Here is an 18,680-nt window from a genome sequence, read left to right as displayed (position 1 = left end):
CGGGGCAAAACGCACCTAACCACTTTGTTGCTTGGCAACAGAAACTTTAGGCTCAATTGCGGTTATAAGTTAAGGACTATTTGTACCAATGAAATCTTTCCTATTTTGCAAAGTAATTTATATGTGAATGGTATACATGTATGTGTGGATCTAGAATTAGATCTAGACCACAGGTCTGCACCCTGCGGCTCCGGAGCCGCATGCGGCTCTTTCAGCCGTCTCCTACGGCTCCCAGTCCTCTGCCATGTGCAGTCCAAAAAAAAAAAAGTGGGACTAAAAAAGTTCAACCAATCAATTCAAATATGCAGGGTAGGTGCATATCTCACCTTGGCTCCACTCTTCAGTCAAACCCTGTTCTGCACATGTGCACACATTTTTTGCGGCTCCCAGTTTTTCCTTTTGTGAGGGAACCGGTTCCGAGTGGCTCTTTCACTGTTTCAGGTTGCTGACCCCTGATCTAGACAGTGCTTTTTTTGTAAAAGAAATAGGTGCCGGAACTCACACACGTCATACAACCCGCCTTGCCTACCCTACAAGGTTCCATCCAAAAAAGGTGCTGGAACTTCGTTCTGAGCGTTCTATGAGAAAAAAAGCCCTGGATCTAGATAGAAATAAGCAGTGAAAGATCCTGAGGTACAAGACTATTTTTTTTAAATTCCATTTATATCCCGCCCTTCTCCGAAGACTCAGGGCAGCTTACAAACTTAGCAGTAGCCTTCATTCTATGTATGTGCCTGCTTATTAGGGCTTTCACACACACCCAAGCGGCATTATTACAAAGTCAGCTTAATTGCCCCCAACAATCTGGGTCCTCAATTTTACCTACCTCGGAAGGATGGAAGGCTGAGTCAACCTTGAGCCTGGTGGGATGCGAACCTGCACTAATTGCAGGCAGCTGGTGTTACTTAAGGAGGCCTTAGCCCACTGCTCCACCAAGGCTCTTTTAGATGGAATAGTCAACTGTCTGAAGCCATTAGGACAGTTTTCTCCAATCTGTTGTCTTTCAGATACGTTGGATCTAATTAGAATTCTGAACCAACATGGTGAGGTCTGGAAGCTGTAAACACGACATATCTGAAAGGCCACAAGTTGGCTAAAGTCGCATTATTGAATAACACAGACAGCCCTTCCATCAGGGGGTTATTCTTAAAAAAAATATTGCAAGCTTACTTTCAAAATCATGAGGCACAGAAATCCTTTTAAATAAGGCATGGTGACTTTAGTTTATCAAGGTTTCTACTTTTTAAGAGACCATCAGCGCAAGGTTGTAGATAACTAAAGCAGGAAAGTGCCCTTTGCCTTTCTGAATTTTCTTTAAAAGTCATCTTTATTATTGTATTCCAAGATAGCAGCACCAAGAACAGATGTAGGACCTGATCAACCAAGAACCGCAGCCGATTGAACACACAAAACAAAATGAAGATCTCTTACAACTCTCTTAGCAACGTTGTCTGTTTTGCTGGTTTGGAAACGAAGTGGTCAAAGCGAGGCAAGCTGGTGGCTGATTACATTTACATTCACCTAATTGTATGACTTTGTAAGTCCTTTTCCCACCTGCACACAGCAAAAGCACACTCTGAGAAGACCTTTGTTCTGGGATATCCCCTTCCCGCTGCTGTCATCTTGTCCCTAGCTTATGAGTAAAAAGGCTTAACTTCTCCAGCTAGAAGATTTATCTCTTCTTCAGCTGTTTTGGTCTTCAGATAGTGTTTACCCACATATTCTGACACCACCACCCTCCAGAGCAGTGCTAAGCTGCACAAAATCTGTTGGGCTTCGTTACCCCATTTCCTGCACTGCACTGATGGGGGACAGAATTGGGATAGGGATTGGCAACGGGAACAGCTAATTCCCTGCTGGCATAGCTTTTTGCTAGCACGTAGGTAGATGGAGAGAATCTCTACTCAACAGTGGGGAACGACCCTTAGTGTACTATTCTAGGAGATCACTATCTTCAGGCTTCGTGCTGGTTCTTTGTATCTCCACAAGTAGAAATGTTAAGGACCCATGTTTTTTTGGGGGGGTGGGGGGAAAGAACATTCTGAAAGGTGTCAGGGGTGTTCTCCACCTTCTGTGGGTGAAGTGATGGATGGTGAACAAAGCGAGAATTCAGTCTCTGCATTTAGTCCATCTAGCTTGCAACAAGATCCTCTTCCCTAGGCGTAACCTGGCTGCTTTTTGACAGCCTCCAGGAGGAATTTGCTAGGAAGCAGCGCCTGTGAATCACACACATATACACACACAGACACACCTGCCCACAACATTCATATTGCACCATCCCGCTTTCAACAGCAAGGCCACGGCCTCCTCTTTGCAGTACCCTATCATCTCTATGGCAACAGATGCCATGACCATCAGGTGATGGAGGGGGCTCTCTGGCAACCAGAGTAATCTCTCTGCGGAGCTGGACCCCTTCCTTTGTATTTTTGGCAGTGGCATTACCGGCCAAGATGCCATTACAGATGCCATTTCATAGGCACCATAAAGAAGCCAATCCTTCTGAGGCCCAAGGAATACCTTCTGCCTACGGAAAACCAGTGGGATCAATCCCATTTCACAATACACCCTCGGCCCACAGCCCTCAAGTGCAGCTTGGCCTGTGCACCTTGAGTTGAGTGAGGGGGAACAGGGATTCCTCCAGTCTCTTGATGTTCTTGCTCCATGGTTGATTCCGCTGCTTCCGTGAGCTCCTCTTCTTCTCGGCTTTGAGCAGGTGGCAGAAAAGGGCCTTGGCGCTAGCATGGAGCCAGCTGGGTCCCGAGCTGGAGTTGCCCTGCAGGACCCCAATCAGGTCTGGCAGGTCCTGAGGCAGGCGGTAACGGGGAAGAAGGCGCAGAGCACGTGGGATGTCCCGCCGGTCACACAGTTTATTGAAGTAGGCAATTATCCAGTCACATCGCTGGATTGTTCCAGCCACACCTTGAAGTTCACTTTGTAAACAGGCCATGGCTGCCCCAAAGAGGTCATAGGGCTCTGGAGCTTTACCACCGGAGCTATTTGCCTCTCCTTGCCAGAGTCCATAAGCGCGGGCACTGCCCGCACTCCACAGCAGTAGCACCTGGCCCTGCTTGCGACCCACGAGTTCCCGTTGGGCATACACCCAGGGCAAGATGCCAAGTTGCCCCACGTGGCCCAACTCCCAGAGGTCCAATAGCACAGGGCAGCCCAGCGCCGACCTCAACAACGCAGCAAAGGAGCAGACCAACTGCTTGTGTTCCTCTGAATCAGGAGAATAGATCAGCAGGATGGGACAAGAACGGTGCCGGCAAGGCGCATCTGGAAGAGAGCAGAAATGAAAGGGATGAGGAATGCTTCCTACAGGATCTTGGGTCCTTTTTTTATTGCAACCTAATAACCTGCCAAGGAACAACTGATCTTCCAAAACTTTTAATTAGCGAGGTTGTTTTATTGTCCTGTTATATTTTTTTGCACTTCCCCAACAAAAAAATTGTCGGGCTAAACTATTTCTCTTTTATGGCCTACTCTTTTTATTGTAAAGGCTAGTCAGAGACTATAATAAGATATCTGATTTGATCTTGCGCTTCACATATTTATCTCAAAGACAAGACACGTGGTAAAAGTAGAGTTTCTGTTTTTTTAATAATCCACATTTGGAAGCCTCAGAAATAATTCCTTAACGTATGTACAGGCACCTGAATCAACTCAAATTCATTTCTTTTTAGCCTTTCTCTCTATGCCATCGTCCCCAGTACATGTTTTATTTTAGTTTGCTTGCGTTTTGTTTTTTTATTAACACCGTAGATCCATGTAGATGCAACATTAAACCAGCATTGTGACAGCGTTTAAAATACAGATTACTGAACAAGCTAGTGTGGACTGTTCTATATGTAACACTAAGCGAATATACATGTCTCAAGATCCTGTAATAATGCTAAGCCCTGATCAGCATATCTGTATACTGGTAATCCTCAACTTACAGGTGTAATTACAAGCGTGCAATTTTGGTTGTTAAGTCATGACAGTGATTAAGTGGGTCATATGACCACAACCAATGTTACACTCTTTTTTTGCCACAATCACTGAGCAAACGCCATGGTCACTAAGCATAGTTTGCTATGGGAACTCTGAATGCAGGTTATAAGTATTCTTTTAAAAAGTCTGTTGTAGCTTCAAACGATCACTAAGTGACCAACCAAGGACTGCTTGTATTGGACTATGACCAAATACAACAAACCAACCACATTTAGCATTAAATGTGTATCAAGTGTCTGCATGTTGCAAAAAGCTATTATCCTTCTGGCTGACTACCGTAGGAGCCTGAATTTCTCAAGAGTCAGGATGAGTTGGAAGGGACCATGGAGGTCTTCTAGTCCAACCCCCTGCTCAAATGGCTGTCCAGTCTCTTCTTGAAGACCTCCAGTGATGAAATTGAGAGGGCTCCGCTGCAAAATAATATTTTCTGTCTCGCTGCTCGAGATTGGTAAAAGTATATAGTGTCCCCTTTCCCCCACCCATACCCATTATGAACCAGTTCTTCTGATGCTTTTTACCTCTACGGAGTCGGTGCATATTCCAGTGAATCAGGAAGATCGCCAAAGCCAGCAATCCCAGGCCCAAAACTACAGCAAAGGCCAGCAACCCCCAGCGTCGTTGAGAAACTAGCAGAAAAAGAGATTTGAAGGAAAGTGATGTAAAATTGCTACAGAAAGTCATTCTTGATTACCCGTGCATTTCTGCAGAAATGTATTCATGTGTTATCTCCTGCTTATCACTTTTCCCCAATCTGGGCCTGTCAGCTGGGATTCAGCCGGTTCGCACCACTTCGGCAGAACCGGTAGCTAATTTTTTTGTTGCCCAGGCTCAGAATGGACTTCCGGAAGCAGCATCCACACAGAGAACCGGTTGTTCACCTATTTGAATCCCACCGCTGGATGTACAGTGTATAGAGGTAGTTCTCAACTTACAACCATTCATTTACTGACCATTCAAGGTTACAATGGCACTGAAAAATGTGACTTGCAACCAGCCCTCACACTCACAACCAACATAGCATCCCCCATGGTCATGTGGTCACAATTGCTTGGCATCCAGCCTGTTTGTAGTGTCCTGATCCCAGCCAGCTTCTAGCATGCAAAGTCAATGAGAAACGCCAGATTTACTTAAAGACTGCAGGATTCACTTTTCAATTGCAATGATCCACCTTGGCAAAATGGCTGTAAAATTGGGCACGATTCACCTAATAATAATTTTACTTAACTATGGAAATTCTTTTCTCAGCTGTGGTCGTAAGTCACTGAGGTACCATGGTGCCTCAGACCATCTAGCCTGGCCCTGTGTGGCCAAACACTTCTGGAAGGCATCAAGTTGAGGGAAGTTTAAATAGTACAGTGAATATTTTGTTTAAGAGTTGACCCTTATGTAACTAAGACAGCTTTGTTCACATGGACAAGGAACTTTAAGGAAATCACAACACGTCCCAAATAGAACCCCAAAGGGAAACAAACATCCCAGGAAAGAAAATCCTACAACTGATGACTGAACATGTTCAATTTGCATTAAAACTCTTTTTTGACAGAGTGAAAAAAATCAGAATATAAAAAGCATGAGAAAGGGAATTGAGTATAACCCGGTGGTTTTCAAACCTGGCTTGTTAAAGTTGTGTGTGGACTACAACCACTGGTGGGATTCAGCCACTTCACATCACTTTGGCTAATTTTTTGTTGCTCAGTCCCAGAATGGACTTCCGGAAGCGGCATCCATGCAGAGAACCGGTTGTTCATCTATTTGAATCCCACCACTGACTATGACTCCCAGAATTCCACAACAAGTTGAAGTCCACACATCTTAAAGTTGCCAAGTTTGAAAAACACTGGGATAACCAAGGAAAGAATGGTTGATTGGCTGAACACATACAGAACTTAGGTATGTTTTGAAAGTCACACCTCTGAAAGCATAATTATTTCCCTTTCTTGTGTAATACATTAGGGGAATAAATCTGATTCATTATTTTCATACTAGGTAATTTTTTCAATCAACCATTCCATCTTATATGATAGAAGGCTGGAATCATAGCGCTCACCTTAAATAAAATGCTTCAAACTCGTAAGGAAATGGGATGGACTGAATGTAAGGTTGGTAAAACAAGAAACGGAGAAAATGGATCTGCTACCCTCACTGCAACATTTTTATCTGTGCTTTCCCTTGTTAATCTTTAATTGAGACTGTCATATCATTTTTCCTTCTGGCCATCAGAGAGGGAAAGGAATGCTAGCAATTCCTCCAATTGCTGTCATTAATCATGTCATTCTGCTTTCTCAGGAATGTCCTAACCTAATGCTTTGCTTATTCATTGGTTTGAACCACCACTGTCGACCCTTCCATAAATTCTCTAGCTTGTTTCTTTAAGATCTGGAATTTCTTCAAAATATTTGAGCAAGACCCAGGAGTGTTCTCTCTACCTCCCATGAAGCACCACAGAAGACACAATATAATGGACTTTTTTCACAACAGGATCGCACAGCCTCCTGTTTATTTACCCTATTCTTGACGGAACAGTCTTGTAACTTACCATCTGGACACAGGAGTCGCTTGCCAGCAAACTGTACATCAGAACGCCACACCTAACAAGTGGGAAAAAAAGAGGTGGAATGGGACAGTGGAACTCAGTACAGATAGTTCTCGACTTACAACAGTTCATTTAGCGACCATTCAAAGTTACAACGGCACTGAAAAATGTGACTTAGGACCGTTTTTCACAGTTATGACCTTTGCAGATCCCCATGATTACATGATCACAATTCAGATGCTTGGCAACTGGTTTATATTTATGGGCCATTGCTGTGTCCCAAGGTCACGTGGTCACCTTTTTGCGATACTGAAAAGTCAGTGGGGAAGCCAGATTGACTTAGCAACCAGGTTAATGCAGTGATTCACTTAACAACTGAGGCAAGAAAGGTCATTAAAAATGGGGCAAAAATCACTTAGTAAATGTCTCACTTAACAATAGAAATTTTGGGCTCGGTTGTGGTCGTACGTTGAGAACTACCTGCGTAGTGATGAAATGCGTTAATGTGCATTTTATTCTTATCAAGTTGTTAGCTAATTTGCAAATGCAGGCAGTCCTTGACTTGGAACCATCTGTTCAGTAACTATTCAAAGTTAGGGCACTGAAAAAAGGGACTTACGACCGGTCCTCGCATTTATAACCACTGCAGCATCCCCAAGGTCATAGGATCAAAATTCAGGGGCTTGGCAACAAGCAGGTATTTATGATGGTTGCAGCATCTTAAATCACCATTTGCAAACCATACTCAGATGGCTTCTGAGAAGCAAAGTCAACGGGGGAAGCCAGATCGGCTTAACGACTGCATAATTCACTTAACAACTGCAGTGATTCGCTTTACACCCATGGGAAAAACATCATTAAAATTGGGCACAGCTCACTTAACAACCTCCTTAATTAGCAACAGAATTTCTGGTCCCCCATTGCGGTCGTAAGTTGAGGACTACCTGTAACCTTAGCAACTGCGCTTAGTGACCATTTGAAGTTACAACAGTGCTAAAAAAAATGACCCAGCCATAAGTCCCTGCCTTTGTGACTTTCACAGTCTCTCTCTCTCTGCTCTTATTTTCACTTGCTTATATTCACCCCATATCGAGATATCCTCAAAGAGAAAGAACCCCCAGTTCTCCTGAAGGAAATAGCCTTGGTGGAGCAGTGGGCTAATGCCTCCTTAAGTAACACCAGCTGCCTGCAATTAGTGCAGGTTCGAGTCCCACCAGGCTCAAGGTTGACTCAGCCTTCCATCCTTCCGAGGTAGGTAAAATGAGGACCCAGATTGTTGGGGGCAATAAGCTGACTTTGTAATAATGCCGCTTGGGGTGTGTGTGAAAGCCCTAATAAGCAGGCATATACATAGAACGAAGGCTATTGCTAAGCACATTGATTTGTGCTTCTTAGATTGTAAACCGTCTTCGGAGAAGGGCGGGATATAAATGGGATTTAAAAAAAATAGCCGGAAGCAAAAGGAAAACTGAAATAAAATTGTAATCATAACGAAAACCATAACATCCAGGTGATGTGATTTTCACTTAACGACTGCTTTGTTTAACAGCCAAGCTGCCAGTCCCAATTCCTCACTGAACTACCTTTAATTGACTAAGGAATTACTCCTTCATTAGTTAATTGCTAAGAGATGGGAGAAGGTAAGCTAGTCCTTACCAGTGCACAACTTGCCAGGGCTGTCCAAGGAAGAATGAGGTTCAGCTCACCCAAGGCAGATCCCCCTGTCTGCAAAACATAACCTTGAATTAAATCCAGGGTACATCCTTCTTCTGCTACCACGTCCATATCAAGTAGAACATCATATTTTAGGCTTTCCTCACCCGACAGTCATGGTGGAGCAGTGGGCTGATGCCTCCTTAAGTAACACCAGCTACCTGCAATTAGTGCAGGTTCGAGTCCCACCAGGCTCAAGGTTGACTCAGCCTTCCATCCTTCCGAGGTAGGTAAAATGAGGACCCAGATTGTTGGGGGCAATTAAGCTTGACTTTGTAATAATGCCGCTTGGGGTGTGTGTGAAAGCCCTAATAAGCAGGCATATACATAGAATGAAGGCTACTACTGCTAAGCTTGTAAGCCGCCCTGAGTCTTCGGAGAAGGGCGGGATATAAATGGAATTAAAATAAAAAAAAAAATTTCTGGAAACTACCTCAAATTCCTCCTCTTGAGACCGGGAGTCACTTACGTGGGTGATGGTATAGACAGGTGGTTCAGGTCTGCACTGGCTTGAAGATACCGGCTGGCATAAGGCTGAACTAAAGGAAGCTGGTGTGCGAGAACGGAAGTTTAAGTGAAGTTGCAGGAATTTCACACTGAGAGAGACATTCCAGGTAGCATCTAGAAAGAAAGAACAAAGTCGCTTGTGTTCATTCTTCAGTCAATGCCCTATTATTTCCAGTCTTTTGAGGAGAAGTAAGTTATACAGGTAGCCCTTGACCTATGACCACAATTGAGCCCAAGATTTCTGTTGTTAACTGAGATATGTGTTAAGTGAGTTTTGCCCTCTTTTACAACCTTTCTTGCCTCAGTTGTTAAGTGAATCATTGCAAATGAGAAGTTAGTAACTTGGTTGTTGTGAATCTGGCTTCCCCATTGACTTTGCTTCCTAGAAGTTTGTAAAGTGTGATCACATGACCTGAGGACACAGCAGCAGTCATAAGTATGAACCCATTAGGGAAGTGGACTGAAAGCTAAAACATACAAGGAACGGTTGCTGGAATTGGGTGTGTCTAGTCTAATGAAGAGAAGGACGAGGGAGGACATGATAGCAGTGTTCCAATATCTCAGGGACTGCCACAAAGAAGAGGTAGTCAAGCTATTCTCGAAAGCGCCTGAAGGCAGGATAAGAAGCAACGGATGGAAACTAGTCAAGGAGAGAAGCAACCAAGGAAAAACTTCCTGACAGTTAGAACAGTTAACCAGTGGAACAACCTGCCTCCAGAAGTGGTGAATGCTCCAACACTGGAAGTTTTTAAGAAGAGACTGGACAGCCATTTGTCCGAAATGGTATAGGGTTTCCTGCCTGAGCAGGGGGTTGGAATAGAAGACTTCCAAGGTCCCTTCCAACTCTATTATTATTATTATTATTATTATTATTATTATTATTATTATTATTATTATTATTATTATTATAAAACTTTTATTCATAAAACATGAAACTCAGTCTACTGAACACTCAAATTGACCGGCACTAATGGTTGACACAGGTTGCTGCCAACATCCTAGGTATCAACCAGGTATCTCCTTAAAATATAAGATGTTCCGAGTAGCACAGTTTTTTGTAGCTTTGCTGGAGTTATTGCAGGAAGCTGCAATTTCTTGGTATTATGTATTATTATTGATCATCGCACAGTCAGCCAGTTGTTCAGACTGGATTTGGCATTTTTGTCTACCTATCGAGTCCTTACCAAGGACCTGGGATAGGCAGATGTGGATGTTTGATGGTATTACAGATATCGTCACAAGGTGGAAGCAGTTCCTAGTAAGGCCGCCTTTTGTAATTGACTGATGGCGAATTTGTCAATGCCAATGGTGTTCAAGTGGTGCTCCAGTTGTTTTGGGATTGCACCCAAGGCTCCTATTACTATTGGTACTACCCTTGCTTGCCTTTGCCACAGTCTTTCTATTTCTATTTGAAGGTGATTGGTTAGACTAATTTTCCAATCCCAAGATATAGACATGATAGGATGAACTTTAACTTTCTTTTATCTCTAGCTAGCTAGTCCCTGTTGACTGGGAATTAAGAGAATGGATGTTCAACATATCTGGAAGATAACAGGTTGGGAACATTGAAATAGGCCAGATCGATGAATGATGCAGGCTCCGTATAAGGCAGTGTGATGGTTACAACCAATGATATAGGACAGATCTGACCTTTCGCTTTGATTTCCAGAAGATCATGTTTCCCAATGGTTTGAATATTAACAAGTCAATGTTTCTCACTCATTCTGGCCCAGATTATATTACTGAAATGAAGAAATACTTCACAACAAAGGAATGAGGCAAGGTTTTTTTATGTGAAAGACTTGAGCAATCAGGTCTGATTTTAAAAAGAAATAGCTGAGCTCATCTTAATGCCTAAATCTTGGACTTTTTTCCAAAAAAATCAGATCTTATAAGTTTGAAATCTGCCCTTTTTTGATTACTTCTATATTTTTTCCCAATTAGCAATCTTCCTGGAGGTAGAGAACTAGTGCTAGCTGTCTTTCTGGTAACATTTCCTTCTGCTCCCGTTCAGTTATAGCTGTACATACACTATGCATCTTGAAGACCAAAAGGTCTTTCAAAGCAAGTAAGCATTCATTTTATATCCTTTAAAGTTTCATGTCAAAAACTACTATCACATCCAACTGGAAATTGTGAAAATGTTAATCTCCCTGCTTAGCATCCTACCACTGGATTCAGATCACAAAATTCCATTCATTGATTGCAACTTGCAGTATACAACACAGAAACATTTGCCCCACATCTGGTTGTGATATGTACAAAATGGACAGACCTGTAGCATGGCCCATTTATGAAGCACTCTAGTTCTTCCTTTTAACCAGAATTGGATGGAAATCCCAGAGCATAGTGTTAATGTTAAGGCTACACCTCGGAAGCTATGGTTGCAGTTAAATAAAAATTGTCTGTATTAATTATTGCAAACAGTTACTTAGGAATAAACGCTCAGAGTTGCTCTAGGCCAGGGGTCTTCAAACTTGGCCTTTTTATGATTTGTGGACTTCAACTCCCAGAATTCCCCAGCCAGGCACGCTGGCTGAGGAATTCTGGGAGCTGAAGTCCACAAGTCATAAAAGGGCCAAGTTTGAAGACCCCTGCTCTAGGCATTTGCAAAGGAAATTTGAACATTGCAGACCATAGGCTAGAGAGATACTTAAAAAGAATCCAGAAAGTAGCAGGTTACAAAGCAATGGCTTGTAATCACAAAGGTTCATTAGCTGGCGAGTACCAATGGTGACGCTATGATATTCATATTAAGAGCCTATTCAGAAGAACAGTACAAAGAAATTGATATTCCTGAATGAGGGGCTTGGTATCCTAATAAACTCATTCAATTCAACAGGTAGAGATTAATCATTAATCCCAGGGTCTCTCCCTGAAAACAAAGATAGAGGTTCGCATTGTGACTTAAGTAGACTCACCTGTCTGGTGTGGGCACTCGGTGTGGCTGGTGTTCATGTAAGAAAACTAAAAAAAAGATAAATCATTTGAGTTGTGACTCATCATATAAAACTCTGCAGTTAATATTTACACAGATTTAATACTCAAAAAAATCTAAGTCCTCCCGTTAGCCTTATACCTTTCTTCATTAAATATCTGTCATACAAATTAGAATGAGAAACTGCCCTAAATCATAGCACTGAGCTATAGTAAATGTTTTAATTATTGACTCAAGGATGAAGCCTGACTATTTAACTTGATTTTAAAGACTTCTAGAAATGAAGATTTATTACAATTTATGGGGTGGGGTGGGGTGGGGGAAACTTGTAATTCAACCGGTAATAATAACATTGTTTTAAAAATTAAACTTTGCCCAAATGTCACTGGACCTTAACTCTCATGACATCTCATACAAGATCAAAAAGATCTAATGTGATTTGCCATCGTTTCTATTTTAATTCAATTTGGGAAGTCACAGGGATGTAGGCAAAGCAATGGTACCTTGCAGATACCATATTAGCAATCCCTACATTAAATATTTTTTCTGAGGACTGAGTCATTTGTAGTCATGCAGATGTAGCCCATAGCAACCTATCTAGAGGTACTACAGTCATCATCTTCTGACACTACTTGAGATAATCCACAGAATTTTAAGTAAATATGCATATTATATGCTGCTGATGCCTATTGTCCTTGGAGAAACTTTCTATGCTTTTTCATTTATTTTGGGGTTTTTTTATTTAAAAGACTTACATGGCCACCTTCTTAAACAATATAATCCTGGATAACTGCAACAATCAGATTTCTATGCTGTAAATTAGGCATGTCAAACTGCCGGCCCATGGGCCAGATGCATCATGCTGAAACCACGCCCAACCCATTGCCAGCAATGGGGAAAAAGTTGCGATACATCGCAAGTTTGACATGCCTGCTGTAAACGTATGACAGCTACTGCTGTGCAGGTTCTGAGGTTTTGCTTGATAAAAAAAAATACAGGAAATCCTGAACATAAAGCTTGAAGTTGCCTTCAAGCTTTACGTTTTTATTCAGCTGAACAAAGACGGGCTTCTCTAAAAGAGAGAAAAAGGCCCAAATATCAGAAAACCCTTATTTTTATACCTTCTTTGATTACATAAGAAAATTCACCCAGCAAAGCTGACACACATAAGATACAGACTTCGCCCTTTAAGGCTGGCACACTGTCGATAAGAAGAAAGAAAGCAGAGGTAGCTAAAAATGTTCCCTTTTGGGTGTTCCCCCAAGACACCAGATGTTCCCTTTTGGGTGGTTTGGGTGTTTCCCTAAGATACCAGCTGTTGCCGGGTGGGTTAGGATATTGGCTGTTTCCTTTGCTGTCCTTTTATGACCTTGCATTCTTATGACCTTGCATTCAGAAAACCAAGATCATGGCATCCGGCCCTCTCAATTCCTGGCAAATAGATGGGGAAGAAATGGAGGTAGTGACAGATTTTATTTTCCTGAGCTCCAAGATCACCGCAGATGGGGACTACAGCCAAGAACTTAAAAGACACTTGCTCCTGGGGAGGAAAGCCATGGCAAATCTAGACAACACACTAAAAAGCAGAGACATCACCCTGCCAACAAAAGTGCGTATAGTCAAGGCTATGGTCTTCCCAGTTGCAATGTATGGCAGTGAAACTTGGACCATAAGAAAGGCTCAGCGCCAAAGAATTGAGGTCTTTGAACTCTGGTGCTGGAGAAGACTCCTGCGAGTCCCTTGGACTGCAAGGCGATCAAACCGGTCAGTCCTACAGGAGGTCAACCCTGACTGCTCTTTAGAAGGCCAGATCCTGAAGTTGAAACTCAAATACTTTGGCCACCTAATCAGAAGGAAGGACTCACTGGAGAAGAGCCTAATGCTGGGAAAGATTGAGGGCAAGAGAGGAAGGAGACGACAGAGAATGAAGTGGCTGGATGGAGTCACTGAAGCAGTAGGCGTGAGCCTAAACGTACTCCAGAAGATGGTAGAGGACAGGAAGGCCTGGAGGAATGTTGTCCATGGGTTCGTGATGGATTGGACACAACTTCACAACTAACAACAACAACATTCATGGTTCTGCAAGTGGCCAGAGATAGTGGGGCCATCTGCACGTATTCACAATTGATACTGTCCCCTAAGTTTGGGTCAACAATACATTTTAAAAGACTTTTGATGACTGTTTACCAAGTTTCAAAGATTTACAAGGACGTACTTTGGGCTGAGTAATTTTCCTTTGGAATGGCGCATTTTGCTTTAGAGGTGGTCCTCAATTTTTAGCCTTAATGCAAGGGTGTCAAACCTGTAACGTCACATGACATTTCGCGACGTATCATGACTTTTTTTTCCCCATGGCCGGCAATGGGGTGGGCACAGTTTCGCCATGACGCATCTGGCCCACGGGCCGGCAGTTTGACACCCCTGCCTTAATGGAGTCTGCCCCTCACAATCATAAGTTATGACTGGCCTGATTTTATGACCTTTTTTGCAGTAATCATTAAATAAACCAATGGTTCACTATGGGCTGTTTTTGCCAAAAAATGGAAGTAAGTGTCATTTTTTGACAAAACTCTCACAAAATGCAGGTCATGTGACTGTGGGACATTGCAAACAGCTGTAAATGCGGGCCAGTTGCCAAAGACCCAACATATGGTCACATGATTGCAGTGGGAAGGGTCGCCTTGGAACTTTGGAAGTGAGTTGTAAGTCCCCCCACAAAGAGGTTCACCATAACTTCAAACAGTTAGTAAGCAACAAGTCGTAAGTAGAGGACTCCCTATATACATGCATCATGGCTGTGTACTTTCGTAACAGCACAGATACAATCTTCTTCAACAGTGTCTAAACTAGATAAAGTTCATTGCTTTCATTGTATGCTTGTACCTTCAAAATTCAAGAGCTTTCATTAGACTTGTAATACATCATAGTGACTCAGTTCTTAAGAGGCAACTATCTTGTAAGGATGTGATGGATGTCTGTGTGTAGATGTATCTCTTACCTTGAAGCAGAGCTGTGGATTCACATCTACGCTTTTAATGACGTATGCCTAGAATAAGAACTACAGTTTAGGACAATGGAAGGGATCACCTCTTTCTCTTTCTCTCTGTCTCTCTCTCTCAGAACCCATAATTTATTTGTGAAATTAAGTCCTTCTTGCCTCTTAATAACCTTGGTAAAGCAAACTCAATCAGCAAATCTTCCTATTAGTACATTTACAAAGACTAAGAATGGGGACTATGCTGCCTCCAGATGTTATTAAAAACCAGGAGGGTCTGGTTGCATTTTTTTCCAACTTGTTCAAAATGTAGCGGTTCTTGTAATCATGGGTGTGCTGGAGTTCATCCACATCAGCGGTCCCCAACCTTTCCATCGCAAGCACAAGCATCCTCCCGCTCATGTGCCCTCTGCGCCTGCAAGTGGAACTTCATGCGCGAGCACAAGGGCCTACCACCCGTGCAAGTGGGGCTTCACGCATGCGCTTATCCGCCACTCACATGCTTGCCCATCACTGGCGTGGCCCGGTTTTGAACAGGCTGCGGCCCTGGGGGTTGGGGACCCCTGATCTACGTAGCATCTCTACCACAGGAGCTGCACTTGGTACTGGTTAATTCTCGAGTGCAATTTAAAATGCTGATTGTTACTTTGGAAGCCCTATATGCGCAGGCCTGCTATCTCCAAAACTGCTTGCTCTGAGCAAATCTACCTATCCAGTGAGATTGGAAAGAAAAGCCAGATTAAGAGTCCTGCTTTTGAAGGAATGTGATCCTCAAGGACCTGATGCACAAGACTAAGGGGCCCCTCTTGTGGAGCAGGCTTCCCCCACATACAAGGTCGTCTTCTTCCCTCCTCCTCTTCCGTTTCCATGGAGCGGGGGGGGGGGGTTGTTTTGTTTTGTCCCAAGGTTTCCAGACACGATGAACTGATTAGGTGGGAAGGTGATGGTGATTAGTTTTGGGATTTTTAATCTTACTTACTGCAACAGGAATTGTAAGCCCCTCGGTGTCTTCACCCTGGAATGGCATAGAAGCCTGAATAAATAAAGAAAATAAGTCAAATGAATTCCAGAGGTACAATGTCCCAAACCTCTCGGAACGATCTTCCCGCACCTGCTTCTCTCTCATTTCCTCAACCAGCATGGCAGGGTGGGAGAGGCACTCTTGGAATCTGCCTGGTAAGGACATTCCCTTAACAAACACCGTTCTGCCTTCCCCCTTTTGTCTTCCGTCTGTTCAGGAGACGGAGTGGGTCAGTGTAAGGCCTCCACTAAGGAAGTAAGTTCCTAGAATCACTTGGCCCTCATTTGGCTGCTTGGCTGCCCTTCATCAAGTCACAAAACCTTGTTATTCTCATCCCATTCAGTGTGTTCTCCATGTCCCTTCACCTGGCTGACTTCAGGGACGGTGGAATTGGGGATATCTTGGCAGGCTGCCTCTGGAGCAGAGTTTTCCTTCCAGCAAAGTGAGACAGTGGGGTGAAAGAAGCAGCGGCCACTCAAAGACACGGCCATTTCGGTCCTGTCACTGGAACTGAAGTCATGGAAGCACGCTGAGGACCAGAGATCTGCAGCATCTAGCAAAATAAGCAGGGAATATATATGAATGAATGAATGAATGAATGAATGAATGAATGAATGAATGAACGAATGAACAAACAAACCAATGTCTATGTTTTTATGTTATTTCTATACTGCCCAGCGTTACTCTTTGAGGGAAATCTGATAAATATGATAGATTAATGATTGAATGAATTAAACATTTCCAAACATATACTAATTTCTGACAGCTTTTCAATTCCTCCTCTGTGCTCTGATACTATGACATTAATATTGTATTATAGTGTAAGGTGTGTCTCTAGTGTTTATTTTGTAGGGAAAAACAATCTTTTTCCAGAAACCCCAGACAACAGCTCTGTTTTGTTTAGAAATACTCTTTTCTCCCCCTTCATAGATTACTGCCTTGTCGTGGTGAAGGGGCTTGCGTAATTCAATGAAGCTATGAGCTATGCCGTGCAGGGCCACCCAAGACGGACAGGTCATAGCAGAGAGTTCTGACAAAACGTGATCCACTGGAGAAGGAAATGGCAACCCACTCCATTATCTTTGCCATGAAAACCCTATGGACAGTACCAAAAGGCAAAACGATATGACGCTGGAAGATGAGCCCCTCAGGTCGGAAGGCGTCCAATATGCTACTGGGGAAGAGCAGAGGGCTAGGACTAGTAGCGCCAGAAAGAATGAAGCGACTGGGCCAAAGCCGAAAGGACGCTCAGCTGTGAATATGTCTGGTGGTGAAAGGAAAGTCCGATGCTGTAAAGATTTTTTCTCCATAGGAACCTGGAATGTAAGTTCCATGAATCAAGGCAAGCTGGACATGGTCAAACAAGAGATGACAAGACTGAACATCGACATCTTAGGTATCAGCGAACTAAAATGGACAGGAATGGGTGAATTTAATTCAGATGACCATCAGGTATACTACTGCGGGCAAGAATCCCTCAGAAGAAATGGAGTAGCCTTCATAGTCAATAAAAGAGTAGGAAAAGCAATACTGGGATACAATCCTCAAAATGACAGAATGATCTCAGTTCAAATCCAAGGCAAACCATTCAATATCACAGTAGTCCAAGTCTATGCCCCAACTACCAGTGCTGAAGAGGATGAAATTGACCGGTTCTATGAAGCCCTACAGCACCTTATAGAACTAACACCAAAAAATGATGTCCTTATCATCATGGGGGATTGGAATGCTAAAGTAGGAAGCCAAAAGATAACCGGAATAACAGGCAAGTTTGGCCTTGGAGTACAAAATGAAGCAGGGCACAGGCTGATAGAATTTTGTCAAGAGAATACAATGGTCATAGCAAACACTCTTTTCCAACAACCCAAGAGACGGCTCTACACATGGACATCACCAGACGGTCAACACAGAAATCAGATTGACTATATGCTCTGCAGCCAAAGATGGAGAAGCTCTATACAGTCAGTAAAAACAAGACCAGGAGCTGACTGTGGCTCAGACCATGAGCTTCTTGTTGCAAAGTTTAGGCTTAAACTGAAGAAAGTAGGGAAAAGCACTAGGCCAATCAGGTATGAATTAAATCATATCCCTGTTGAATATACAGTAGAGGTGACAAATAGATTTAAGGAATTAGATCTGATAGACAGGGTGCCTGAAGAACTCTGGACAGAGGTTCGCAACATTGTACAAGAGGTAGCAATCAAAACCATCCCAAAGAAAAAGAAATGCAAGAAAGCAAAATGGCTGTCTGAGGAAGCTTTGCAAATAGCTGAGGAAAGGAGGTAAGTGAAAGGCAAGGGAGGAAAAGAAAGATACGCCCAATTGAATGCAGAATTCCAGAGAATAGCTAGAAGAGATAAGAATGCCTTCTTAAATGAACAGTGCAAAGAAATAGAAGAAAACAATAGAATAGGGAGGACTAGAGATCTCTTCAAGAAAATTGGAGAGATGAAGGGAACATTTCATGCAAAAATGGGCATGATAAAGGACCAAAATGGCAGGGACCTAACAGAGCCAGAAGAGATTAAGAAGAGGTGGCAAAATTACACAGAAGAACTATACAAGAATGAGCTCAACATCCCAGATAACCATGATGAGGTGGTCACTGACCTTGAGCCAGACATCCTAGAATGTGAAGTGAAGTGGGCCTTAGGAAAGCTGAGCAACAACAAAGCTAGTGGAGGTGACAGTATTCCAGCTGAGCTATTCAAAATCTTAAAAGATGATGCAGTAAAAGTGCTACACTCAATTTGCCAGCAAATTTGGAAAACTCAATAGTGGCCACAGGATTGGAAAAGATCAGTTTACATTCCAATTCCAAAGAAAGGCAGTGCCAAAGAATGTTCAAACTATCGCACCATTGCACTCATTTCTCATGCTAGTAAAGTTATGCTTAAAATCCTACAAGCTAGACTCCAACAGTATGTGGATCGAGAACTACCAGAAGTACAGGCAGGATTTCGAAGAGGCAGAGGAACTA

At 43.0% G+C, this 18,680-nt stretch overlaps 1 protein-coding gene and 1 long non-coding RNA gene across 2 annotated transcripts in view; one reads left to right on the top strand and one right to left on the bottom strand.

Annotated features, from left to right (window-relative positions):
• Positions 1-869: 869 nt before the first annotated feature.
• Positions 870-18,680, bottom strand: part of IL17RE (interleukin 17 receptor E) — a 43,981-nt gene continuing 26,170 nt past the window's right edge. Inside the window, exons 9-17 of the mRNA XM_083355983.1 lie at positions 16,066-16,253; positions 15,659-15,712; positions 14,683-14,730; positions 11,668-11,713; positions 8,709-8,860; positions 8,183-8,251; positions 6,530-6,581; positions 4,512-4,619; positions 870-3,276 (exon numbers count right to left, since the gene is read on the bottom strand). Coding sequence (XP_083212109.1) covers positions 2,582-3,276; positions 4,512-4,619; positions 6,530-6,581; positions 8,183-8,251; positions 8,709-8,860; positions 11,668-11,713; positions 14,683-14,730; positions 15,659-15,712; positions 16,066-16,253 — 1,412 coding nt within the window. The 3' untranslated portion in view covers positions 870-2,581. The remainder of the gene's footprint in view (positions 3,277-4,511; positions 4,620-6,529; positions 6,582-8,182; positions 8,252-8,708; positions 8,861-11,667; positions 11,714-14,682; positions 14,731-15,658; positions 15,713-16,065; positions 16,254-18,680) is intronic.
• LOC310636369 overlaps positions 8,450-18,680 on the top strand; it is a 431,277-nt gene continuing 421,046 nt past the window's right edge. The window contains exon 1 of the long non-coding RNA XR_014491701.1: positions 8,450-8,532. This is a non-coding gene — a long non-coding RNA (uncharacterized lncRNA). The remainder of the gene's footprint in view (positions 8,533-18,680) is intronic.

Source organism: Vipera ursinii (genome assembly GCF_947247035.1).
Source record: "Vipera ursinii genome assembly, chromosome: 2".
NCBI lineage: Eukaryota > Metazoa > Chordata > Lepidosauria > Squamata > Viperidae > Vipera > Vipera ursinii.
Note: the sequence above shows the minus strand (reverse complement) of the source record. Positions and strands in the feature narration are given on the sequence as shown.